This window comes from Haliotis rufescens, unplaced genomic scaffold (assembly GCF_023055435.1).
Source record: "Haliotis rufescens isolate VD_foot unplaced genomic scaffold, xgHalRufe1.0.p SCAF_15, whole genome shotgun sequence".
Lineage (NCBI taxonomy): Eukaryota > Metazoa > Mollusca > Gastropoda > Lepetellida > Haliotidae > Haliotis > Haliotis rufescens.
This window is the reverse complement of record NW_025963835.1, coordinates 26,771,055-26,783,652: the sequence shown is the minus strand read 5'-3', so window position 1 is coordinate 26,783,652 and position 12,598 is coordinate 26,771,055. Positions and strand designations below refer to the sequence as shown.

Here is a 12,598-nt window from a genome sequence, read left to right as displayed (position 1 = left end):
TCGAAATATATGCATTTATTTCATCAAAATATGCACGCAACAGAGTGAAAATAAATAAATACTGTCTTCTATTCCAAACATCACAGAAACAGCCTCTGGAATGCCAATAAAGATAAACGATGGCGCAATGTTCTCTACCGAGAGTTACTTCCCTTACCATCAACAGGATGATGAGAAGGCTTTTTACAATTATCGTAACGTAACATCTGTACAAACAAATCTTTGTCAATTGAAAACTTAAGAGAAGAAACACAACCATGACTTTAATGAGGATAGAATATCCACGGGCTACACGTGACTCGACGTACAAGAGTCTAATTAGGTGTCAATAATTAATTGAACTGCAACGTATGCACCAACAAATATGCATCATTAGCATGTGCATACAACTCATTCGCTTCTTCAAACATTACAAATAAAAGGGGCAGGATAGTTTGTAATATAATTGTCGATACATATTGAATATAGTTTATATTATGATGACTGTATAATGTACTTGCTAATTGGTATTGATTGGCAGAAATTAATATATGTCCAAAACAGACCAAGTTAAGCAAGAAAAATGTGCACCCGTCTTTTAGGAGTGAAACAGAAAAAAGGGAATTATTCAAACGTGTTTCTTAATTATGCAATATTAAGCAACAAGAGGAATTATAACCAACGGATTTCTAAATCTTTCAAAAATGTTTTTTGCAAAGCATAGTAATAAGGTATATAGCAGCTGTCCAAATTTGGTTTCATTGGATCATTTAACAAGTTGCGTGGCTTTCCATTCCGCTTAATTTTGTGAGTACGAGTATTCCAAAGGCCTTGGCTGTTTTAACAAATAAATTCAAGAAATACATACAACTAGGTACGGCCTTTTGCTAACTTATCCCCTGAATCTGAAAAATATAATCGGACGATTGGCCCAAAACTATACGACAGCTGTACTCGTTATCCATTAAACCAAACACTTTGCCTATCTGTCGCAGTGTAATCGGATACTGACACATCAAGGGGATTAACTCTTCATTATTGATGGGAATTTTTGTCGCGGGTTTGGACTGGGTCGAATGTGATTTTTATTTTGAAAACATTTATGTTTCGTTTGGTTCAGCAGTAGAAAAGAATACGCCGGCGTTGATGAACACGAATATGTAGTGTAATGCATCATCAATAAATGCATATCGAGAATGGGTTAGACTTATGGACTCTAACATACATGTTATTTTATAAATAAAATGTACAGATATATACATCGCGGGCCAAGAAATGGCAGTACCAATTCTTTAATGTATGTTTTGCTTCCACCTTGCCGGTTTTATGGAATATTGAAAATAGGATAAAGAAGGCAGCGCTACCAATGAAACATGTATAGCTCATGATGATAGAGTTATGTCCCTTGCACCATATTCTCGCGAGATCCAACTCTAAACAAAGCCACTCTCAGTTGTTTGAAAATACGTAAATGAAAAATATACTTCGGCGCTTACACCATCCATGAATATACGAAATAATGAGTGCGAGTGTAATTACACTGAGACAATCTGCTCTCTAAATATATATGTATATGGATATTGATTTTTCTGTTTCTTACTTTTGGATCCAACCATACTTTAGGGCCCGACCATTTAATATTCGGGGGGAGGGGGGAGGAGAGGAGAAGGCGAGTCGGGTATGCAAAATATACCATAACTATTTTTTACCCACGGCACATTACTTTACCCACCCACCATCGTCTTGTTAATGATTTGTTTTTTGGGCAAAACCTAAGGAAAACATTACATTTGTTGCAGTGAATTGAATTTAACACCCCTGCCCCCAAAATATCAGATGTCTGGCCCGAGGGACTAGTTCTGTCAGGTGTTGTCTGTCAACCTCCGAAACAGCTACAACTCTTAGCTCACAACTGCATCACGACCTTCAACACCTTTCTCACATCATTTACTCTAAACTAATATACAGGTAAAAATGCGTAAGAATAAATCCTCATTAGGACATCTTATTCCGATAGAAACTCACGAATACATTCTTCAAAACATAACATTACATTCCATCTCTTATCTCAGCAAACTGTACAGCCAAGTCCTTTCAACAACTTGTGGATGAATCCTTGGTCTTTCCATCACGTAACGAAGCATGCCGTCAACACTCACTGAAAGCTTCGGGTCGGCTCCGAGCCCGCAGTGACCGCCACACACCACCACCACAGACACAAGCACAGGTGAACTCCATAAGAATCCCCATCTGTGCCAAGACAAGATCCATGTGTAACCATGTGGCTGTCGAAATGCTCTGGATTCAAACTTCTACCGGTTTCTCCCTCACGAAGTGCATACCAGAATGTCATGACATAAATTCAATGTATACCAAATGAGTGTTCAAGTGCATTCGAATGGGGAAAATAATACCTGCATGATGCTATCCTTGAAATTATATTCCACATGGATATTCTTCCTTACCCGTGCCCACTAGCCTGGACACGTGTGTGTAGTCACGTGTGTGGCAGTCTAAAGAGACACCTCTGTGTAATGTTATCCAATGGGCGTTTTCCTGTGCTGGTATCCAACATGGACATGTCTTGTCCTGCCTCACAAATACATGTGTGTCGGTATCCCAAACGGACACATGTGAACACTTCCAAACTCAGACAGTACCAACTGTGTCATCTCCAGTGCTGATTACCCATAGGGAACGTTTATCATATCAAAACCAATATCACATCACCTGTCGGATGAAATCGTGTCCTGCGAATGGACATGGAATACCAGTCTATCATATGCTACTCAAAATAAGTAACGGACCATCTGATTCTTTCATACTAGTGTCGTTAATCTTTCATGTCATATAACTATGGTAATATGAAAGAATGAAAGAACTGGCGGCCCTTAACGTATTTTGAGTAGTATCAATGCACATGAACGTTTCACACCAGGCATGTCACAACTACTTCTCTTATCCATCACTTCTGTGAAATATATGGAAGAAATACCACTACTGTATGAAACGATGGTTCCAACTGCAGCATCACACAAACTCGGGATCATTGTCAGCATTTGAGAGTGAAAGACTTGACAGGGAGGAAACGGAGTTGGAGGGACTTCTATCTTGGGACACAGCCCTGACCAGCCGCGGGGTCTTGTCCTTGCCATTGTTTAGGAAGGTACTCCGACCAGTGGTCAGCGGGGTGGCCATTCTTGGGACGGGCGTTTCGGATCGATCCTGCAGCTCCTCTCGGTCGTGGGCAATCCGAGCCATCTCGGACAGCTCGTCATCGTCATCCGGGTTATAGAACACTGGCTCCTCGTTGGACGTCTCACTTAGGTTCCGATGCTGGGTCTCTTTGTCGAAACTTAAACTTGTTGACAGATTACTGAAGGATTTTGATTTTCTGTTTTTGCTGAGATTGGGTGCAGGGATTCTGGATTTGGGGCCATCCGTGTCTTCCTTCCTCGGACGAAGCTTTGCCATTTCCTTCAGTTTATAGACAAGCGCTTCTGCGGTGTTGCCGAATGTGTCCTCATCACCGGAATCATTTTCGTCCTCCATCCCCGAGGATGATACCCCGTTAAGGGGCGTGGACGTGAGGTTGTGAGATGAGGATGCGAAAGACGGGAGGGACCGTGAATGGTTGAGGGGGGAATCCAAATTGTTATTGCGGTGCACAGGAGTCGAATGCGAGGACACACACTTTGAGTTGCCAGAACTCAACGATGAGAGAGACGAATTTGAAAATCTCACAGAATTCAAAGACCTGTTGGAGGCAGCTTTAGCGTCCGGATTTTTCAAAATTCCCTGAGAAACTGTATTGTCACGATTGTTCACACTGTCGTCATCATTGGCGCCACCAACTGTGTTGTTAACAGATTCACGCAGTTCTTTCTCCTTCAATTTTTTGAATAATTTCTCCATTTGTAGGTAAGCTTTCGCGTCTTCGGGAGGGGCATCCAGCTTATCCGGATTAACAACAATACCATTCTCCATGGGAACGCGAAGAGCTTCTTTAATCTCCGCAAATGACCTAGAGGTCAATTCAAGTTCTTTCCTATTCATAGAATTGGGTGTCATGGCTCTTTTGGGCCTAGGAGGCAACTTTCTTTTCGTGTCGTGAACCGTGGAATTGACCCAGGCTTCTGTCCTGCTCTCTGTAGACTTACCAGAACCGATAGAGATCTCAGACTTCCTTCTCGTCATCTCCTGTCGAATCATGGAAGGATCAGGCGTCCTAGCCCTCTGACGAGATCGAGGGGAATCACAGTTTTCACTTGAAGCACTTCGAATAAACCTGTTTGTCCTCCTACTAGAGTCGTACTTAGTGTTTCCGTTTGATGTCAAGGTAATGCAGTGAGCACCATCATCAGTCCTGGCTACCATCAAACACGACTCCTCGCTGGCTGCCTGACGAACAAGCCTCCGTGGCTCAGCACTGGAAGTCCTCTGTCTCATCTCTGCAGCACTCACAGTTCTTGATTTAGGTCTGGATCTCTCGTCACTAGTCACTGATTCTGATTCTTCATCAGATAGGGATATTTCCGTGGAGGTTCTACTGAAACTGGTGCGAACATCAGCCACGCTCTGAGATCGCTTAGACAAGGGATAGTTGGAGCTCCTCGACACAGCACTGGTTCTGGAAACGACGCTCCTCCTTTCCCGTGCAGCAGTTGCCGTTCTCGTTTGACCTTGACCCGGGCCAGGTGTTGATGACCTACGAGCCTGGAAAATACTGGTATAGGATTTCTCCTGGGGCACGGTAGATGCTGGACGAGGTGGGAGTTGTTTCCGAGGCGTCCCTGGGGTTGTGGGCCGGGTTATTAACCTCCTCTCCCCTTTCTGAGGACCAGCAGGTTTATCATTGTCATTTGCCACAACCTGAGACGAAGGGGTTGAGGGCCTGGGGATACCACTAGGGCGGGGGATGCAGGTTGGGGTGGAGGGTCTCTCACTCAGCACTGGGGTTGAAGGACGGCTGCCTGACTGACCTATCACCTTGTATTCATCCACAGAAGACGGGGTAGTGGCAGCAGAGTGGGTAGGAGTCTTAGGTCTCTGGTAATTACGTGTAGGCGTTTTAGATCTCTGGTAACTGTTCGTGGGCGTTTTAGGTCTCACAGAGCTCGTGGGAGTCTTAGGTCGGGATTCGGAAATAAGACCACTTGGCCTTGACACTGGCGTTTTGGGTCTCGACACAGATGTGGGAGTTTTGGGTCGGTTGGGGAGTGAACGTTTTGGGGTGTCCCCGTTCTGAGACAGATAGCCCGAGTCGTTGCTCGAACTGGTCCTGCTGACCCTGGTGCCGGCACTCGACTCCAGGGACTGGCAGACCGTCCTGGCCTTCTCCCGCACAGCCCGCCACGAGCTGGTAGCTGACGCTGTCCTAGACGACAGCGAGTGAGCTCGGGAACTATCGGAGCTCCCCTGAGATCGAGGCGAGTCGGAACTTTGGGACGCTGATCCGTTCTGAGATGCTGCTCCAACCTGAGGCACAGACAGCTGCTTGTTGAGAAGGTTCCGAAACTCTTCCAGTGTCATCGTGTTGATCTGGTTCATGTCGATGTCGCCGGAGGACGCGGCGTTGCCGTCGTCGTCCACGTCTAACGCCTCCATGGACATCTTCCGTGGGGTGCACGGGGCTGTCTTACTCAGACCACTCGACCTGAAACGAACAAAAGCCTGGTAAGTCACACAGCGAAAGATACCTGTGGCAAACATTGTTAATCAGCATGTCAACCAAACTTCGCACGTATCTGCAAAGGTGAATGGTGTGTTACTTAAAACCGTCCAAATAGGCGTGGGTCCGTGAAGATCCGGGGTAGAATAGGTCTTCACCATCCCATGCTTGCCGTAAAAGGCGACTATGCTTGTCGTAAGAGACGGCAAACGGGATCGGGTGGTCAGGCTCGCTGACTTGGTTGATGCATGTCATCATATCCCAATTGTGTGGATCGATGCTCATGATGTCAATCACTGGATTGTCTGGTCCAGACTCGATTATTTACGGACCGTCGTCATATAGCTGGAATATTGCTGAGTGCGGCGTTAATCAACAAACAAACAAACCAAATAGGCGTGCATGAGATACTGTGTGTATCATTTATTGTTGATACCCTCGCTCAGATCACATGGTGAGTGAGTGAGGGAGTGAGACACATCGCCCTGGAGTATTTTGAAGGAGTGAGTGGGTGAGCCAGGTTTAACGTCGCAATCATCAATATTCCAAATCAATCACGGCGGCCAGCTAATAATCCAGTTTGGACCAGACAAATCAGTGATTGATATTATGAGCAACCCCGGGGATCGTTGACAGGCAGTCAAATCACCGAACCTTACCAGGTGATCTATTTAGTCGCCTCAACGACAAACATGGGTAGCCAATTCTAACTCAGATATCACATTGTGTCGTCACTAGACAATAATATCCACATGCACATATTCAACAAAAATAAATTGTTTCCTTGGTTAAATGTGTAATCATACAGAATGCGGTCATCCCTAAATCTTCAACCAGTCTCTTGATACATCAATAACAAAATAAAGTTCAGTAAACTACGGTTATAACGAATTCAATTTCATTATAACCGTAGTTCGTTATAAGCATGTATAAAGCATATATACACAAACGGCCGGGAATAAAATAAGTTCGTTATATCCGTTAGTTCGTAGTAAGATGTTCGTTATAAACGTAGTTTACCGTATTCACTGAAGGAACCATTTCATATACTTGTTTTTAAGATTGGAAAAAAAAATTAAAATCAATCCCACCAAACAAAATGATAAAAAAAAACAAAAAAATTCCCAACAACAAGACAAATAGCTTGATACGCCTGGTGTCGTGAAAAAAGTGTTTGTGAAAAAAAACTAAAATTGTTTAGTTCCTCTTTCCACATACAAAAAATTAATGGTGGTGCCTTAACACACACAACCCTAGCATGTAGACCATCTAACAATGAAACCTCAGACGCCCTGACTCCATCAAACAGTTATTAGTGACTGTTCCTGGACGCACTGAACTGAGCCCTCACACCTCAATCATCTCAACCACCATCGCCCCGTCAGGCGTTCCTGGGATATACAAAAAGTGTTGTTCGGTGGACATTAAGATTAACATAAATTATCAAAATTGGTTAATATATCGGAAGATGGGAGCGCGTTGCCTCCTACGTCCAAACCCTTCAGTGTACCATCCGAGATACCTGACTTGTGTACGATGTATCTCGATGGCACATTACTGTGCTAATGTGTATCGTGACTGGTGATCCCAATACTTGTGCCACGCATGGCCGCATCTTCAAACCTTTACATGTACATTAACATAGCATCAACATGACTGATGTTATTCAGGTTTACATGATGGCAACAAATGAGTGGTCGGTGTTGTTTTCAACAATTTCTGCCAAGTACAATAGCTGGGTAAGTGTACACTTCCACCCGCAGTTAACTAGTGACTGAAGCTGCTGAAGCGGAGTCGTGGGAATGTGGAGATGCGATGATGTTCGTGCTTCCCTATAGCCGATACCATACTGTATTGTCGGTCAGTGAGGTGAAAGGGCGGTCGGGTAACCTTGTGGTTAAAGCGTTTGCTCGTAACGCTGATGACTCGGGTTCGATTCCCAACATGGATACAATGCGTGAAGCCAATTTCTGGTGACCCTCGCCTTCATATTGCTAAAAGCGGCGTAAAACAACTCACTCACTCACTCATTGAGGCGAAATGGGGTTTAACGTCGCATTCAATGTCAGTGCAATCATATTGCGACGTGTGTGTGTGTGTGTGTGTGTGTGTGTGTGTGTGTGTGTGTGTGTGTGTGTGTGTGTGTGTGTGTGTGTGTGTGGTGCTAACCCATTGAGATACCATGCCGCATTTAAACCTGAATACCCCACTCGGACACATTATACTTCCTCAGAACCGACCAGTCATTGTTTTATCTCCTTAATGCCGAGATCCAGGCAGGATAACAACAAGTACCATCTTTTAACTTCTTTTGGTATGACGAACCACCAACCTCCCTCTCCCTGGGTAGACTCTCTATTCACTAGAAATGAGAGTGAGTGAGTATGGTGTTACGCCGCTGTCGGCAATATTCCAGCAATATCACAGCGGGCGACACCAGGAAAGGGCTTCATAATTTGTATACATGTGGGGAATCGAAACTTGGGTCTTAGGCGTGACGAGCGAACGCTTTAACCACTTGGCTACCCCACCGCCCGAAAGAAAAATGAGAATTGAAACGTCTGCATCCTCTTCAAGATGCAGCATCACAGTTCTGAGGTGACTGGGTTGTTGTTTCTTAATCTGTGTTCGACTGGGTAACGTGACCCATCCACGATTGTTACATATAGCACCGCAAGAACACAGCAGGCGTAAGCCCCGTTAAGATCCGGGGTAGAATAGGTCTTCAGCAACCCCCCATGCTTGACCTATAAGGCGAATATGCTTGTCGTAAAAGACGACTAACGGGGTGGTCGGGTGGTGACCAAGATAATACAGTGCTGCCTCGACGCAATATTCCGGGCCCCGAAATAGTGAAGTCAATTTGCATTCGTGACCAACTCGTGTTATTCCGGGACAAGCCGAATAGCGACTCGTGCCCCTCTCGTGACCATTTTTGTGACCGGGTTCCGTCTTAGCGCAAACGGACATACCTACAACAATTGTCAATTCGTTGCGTAATGGTTCACACATATTTCCCCATATATTATATATATTTCAGATGCAATTGTAAGCACATCGGGACATGAGGAATTATACAGTATCACTGAACACATTTAACTGTGTCTTTGGTATATTTTTAGACGCAAGACATATGTAAAATCAAAAATTATTTCTGAGGGATTCTTTGACGAAGAACTTGAAATCATACGCGCAGTGTGATTGGTTTGTCGTATTTTCGCACATAACATTCATCGATAGGGGGACGAGTCTTCTTGCAGGTTACGGAAGGGGCGAATCGTGACGAATGGTCAATTTGAAAGGCTTATACATGCCTTGCTAACTCCAAATCAAAGTGCTTACCATTTTTTCAATTTAACATTCAGTATACTGTTTTCAAAATCGACTCGCGAACGATAAGCGGATAGATATGGCTGCAAATTAATTCGTGCACTTTAAATACTCCATTGCCGTAACAGGTATTACATAAATAGCGGAAACAGCCGAGGAAACCCGAGTGAACCAAGGTGAATCATATCCAATTGAATAAAAACTAAGTACGGGGAGCATTGAGCGACACCTACACAATCCGATATGTCAAATCAGCTATCTACTGGGCTCTGTGAATTAAGCCCATTGCTTTCCTATCAGCAGATCTACACGCACTGTCGGCTGTGTATAAAACACACGTACAGTAGTGTCCAAGAACACGTTTTAATCAAAGCACAGTAAATGAGATCAAATAGAACGCGACATTCACACATATCACACCTTAACCTCTCATAGAGTCAATTACAACATTCCACAACGAGAACTCGGCCAACGGAAGGCATTCGTGACCACTCGTGTCTTTCCGGGACAAGCCGACGTTACGGAAAAGGGCGAGTGGTGACGAATGAAGGGAGGGTTGAAGCTTCCCTCTCAACATGAGTTATCTGCCTTGTTTTGTGAGACAAAGGTTCCATGGTGTAACATTGTGAGGTGTGTTCAGTGTTGGGAGTGATTAACATGATCGGGGGGCCAGCGGTAACAAGGCTCATTAGAAGAGGCTTATGAATAATAATGGGTATTATAGGTATTTTACGAGCTGAGAAGGCTATTGATAGTACAAGTATACATTACATTACATACTGGCGTTTTGTTATGTTTCGAAGCCTCGGGCAGGTTTGGATTAGAAATTAATCGAGTAAGCTTTAATGCCGCTAATGGTAGTATTTCATGGCTATCAGCTGAGGTACCACTACCCCCTGTGGATGGGGATAGTGTGATGGGTCAATCTGGCAACAGTCCTACCCTGGTGCTGAGTGAAAGACCCTCCGCCCTACTCTGCATTCCTCGCCCTACTCTGCATTCCTCGCCCTACCCTGCATCCCTCGCCCTGCATCCCTCGCCCTATCCTGCATCCCTCGCCCTACCCTGCATCCCTCGCCCTACTCTGCATCCCTCGCCCTGCCCTGCATCCCTCGCCCTACCCTGCATCCCTCGCCCTGTCCTGCATCCCTCGCCCTGCTCTGCATACCTCGCCCTACCCTGCATACCTCGCCCTACCCTGCATCCCTCGACCTACCCTGCATCCCTCGCCCTACCCTGCATCCTTCGCCCCGCCCTGCATCCCTCGCCCCGCCCTGCATCCCTCGCCCCGTCCTGCATCCCTCGTCCTGCATCCCTCGCCCTGCATCCCACGCCTTACCCGGCACAACCCACCCTGCCCTGCATACCACGCCCTACCCTGCATCTCTCGCCCTGCCCTGCATCCCTCGCCCTGTCCTGCATCCCTCGACCTGCTCTGCATACCTCGCCCTGTCCCGCATCCCTCGCCCTGCCCTGCTTCCCTCGCCCTACCCTGCATACCACGCCCCTCCCTGCATCCCTCGCCCTACTCTGCATCCCTCGCCCTGCCCTGCATCCCTCGCCCTGTCCTGCATCCCTCGCCCTGTCCTGCATCCCTCGACCTGCTCTGCATCCCTCGCCCTACCCTGCATCCCTCGCCCTATCCTGCATCCCTCGCCCTACCCTGCATCCCTCGCCCTACCCTGCATACCACGCCCCTCCCTGCATAACTCGCCCTACCCTGCATCCCTCGCCCTACCCTGCATCCCTCGCCCTGTCCTGCATCCCTCGCCCTGCTCTGCATACCTCGCCCTACCCTGCATCCCTCGCCCTACCCTGCATCCCTCGCCCCGCCCTGCATCCCTCGCCCCGTCCTGCATCCCCCGTCCTGCATCCCTCGCCCTGCATCCCACGCCTTACCCGGCACAACCCACCCTGCCCTGCATACCACGCCCTACCCTGCATCTCTCGCCCTGCCCTGCATCCCTCGACCTGCTCTGCATACCTCGCCCTACCCTGCATCCCTCGCCCTGTCCCGCATCCCTCGCCCTGCCCTGCTTCCCTCGCCCTACCCTGCATCCCTCGCCCTACCCTGCATACCACGCCCTGCCCTGCATCCCTCGCCCTGCCCTGCATCCCTCGCCCTGTCCTGCATCCCTCGCCCTGCTCTGCATACCTCGCCCTACCCTGCATACCTCGCCCTACCCTGCATCCCTCCCCCTACCCTGCATCCCTCGCCCTACCCTGCATACCTCGCCCTACCCTGCATCCCACGCTCTACCCTGCATCCCACGCTCTACCCTGCATCCCTCGCCCTACTCTGCATCCCTCGCCCTACCCTGCATCCCTCGCCCTACCCTGCATCCCTCGCCCTACCCTGCATCCCTCGCCCTACCCTGCATCCCACGCCCTACCCTGCATCCGTCGCCCTACCCTGTATCCCCCACCTAATGGTGACCATATTTCACCGGGAATGTGAACCCCTATCACGTTCACACACCAAAAAAGCATGAACTACTCATATCCCCTACCAATATCGCCATTTTCTAAGTCTAAGTCAAGGTCGTTGCCATGGAAACTCGAAAAGCATTTTTTTTTAAAATCCTTAACTATCAAAGGGCACCAGTTCACCATTAGACCTATCTATGTGCCAAGTTTGGTTAAGATATCTCTCATGGTTTTTTTAGTTCTGCTCCAGAAACGAAACGTGACGGACGGCACCCATTCCTATATCCCCTTTCCACTTCGTGACGGAGGACAAAAACCAGACCGGAGAGATCGTAAACATTTACGAAATAAGGGACGTTGTTTATTATTTGAAGGGTGTCACATTCCAATGTAAGGCAATATCATAACACATTCGCGAACACAAAACAATATAGTAATTGGTGCTATATATAACTGTTCCTATTCTGGCTGTAAGCTCCTTATCAATCGCGTCCCACCTTCTCATGACAATCAGCTGTCGTGGAGTCGGGGCAATCTCCGAGAGACTGATAGGGGCAGATAATGGACACACTGTTTGAGAGTCGTCAGCGTTACCCAGGGAGCGGCGAGAAATCCCCCTCATACCTGCCAGGGAACGGCGTATACTGATAAGCTCTGCTGTTAAGGTGTGATAAAGCTCAGGTACATTAGCCTGACAAGGGGGAGACAGTTGTCACATCCGTGCTTGGCAATAACGTAAAAACAAATAACGTGGCCAAAGTAAAATCGAAAAATGTCATTTTGATTCACCAACTAAGTTGACAGAATTACGCGGGTATCAGGTATGTGTATCATGCTCCCAAATGGGTTACCTTTAAGAGAAAAAAACATGAGTTATTTTTTCATTGTGCTTAAGGTGACCAAATTTGCTTTTCGCATCCAAAATACCTTTCTACAAAGTGTTCAATATATTAAACAAAGAAAATATCATATTATTCATCCAAAGTAAAAGCAACGATCTGGGTATTTGGAGAAGCAACGGAATATTACATTTTTTATGATCAACTTGTTGAATATCAAAATTGAATATCATGCTGAAACATTTCGTATATATTTGATGCGTGCGTCACTGGTTTGAGGTTTATGTCGTCTTTAGCAATATTACACCTATGCATTAGCACATACTAAGTATTGGCATTACATTTAAAAGAT

The 12,598-nt window shown here is 46.6% G+C and overlaps 1 protein-coding gene across 1 annotated transcript in view; it reads right to left on the bottom strand.

Moving 5' to 3' along the window:
* The window catches only part of LOC124140200 (mucin-5AC-like), a 112,763-nt gene continuing 100,165 nt past the window's right edge, over positions 1 to 12,598 (bottom strand). The window contains exon 5 of the mRNA XM_046507615.2: positions 1 to 5,635. Within this exon, the coding sequence (XP_046363571.2) occupies positions 3,010 to 5,635 (2,626 nt within the window). The 3' untranslated portion in view covers positions 1 to 3,009. The remainder of the gene's footprint in view (positions 5,636 to 12,598) is intronic.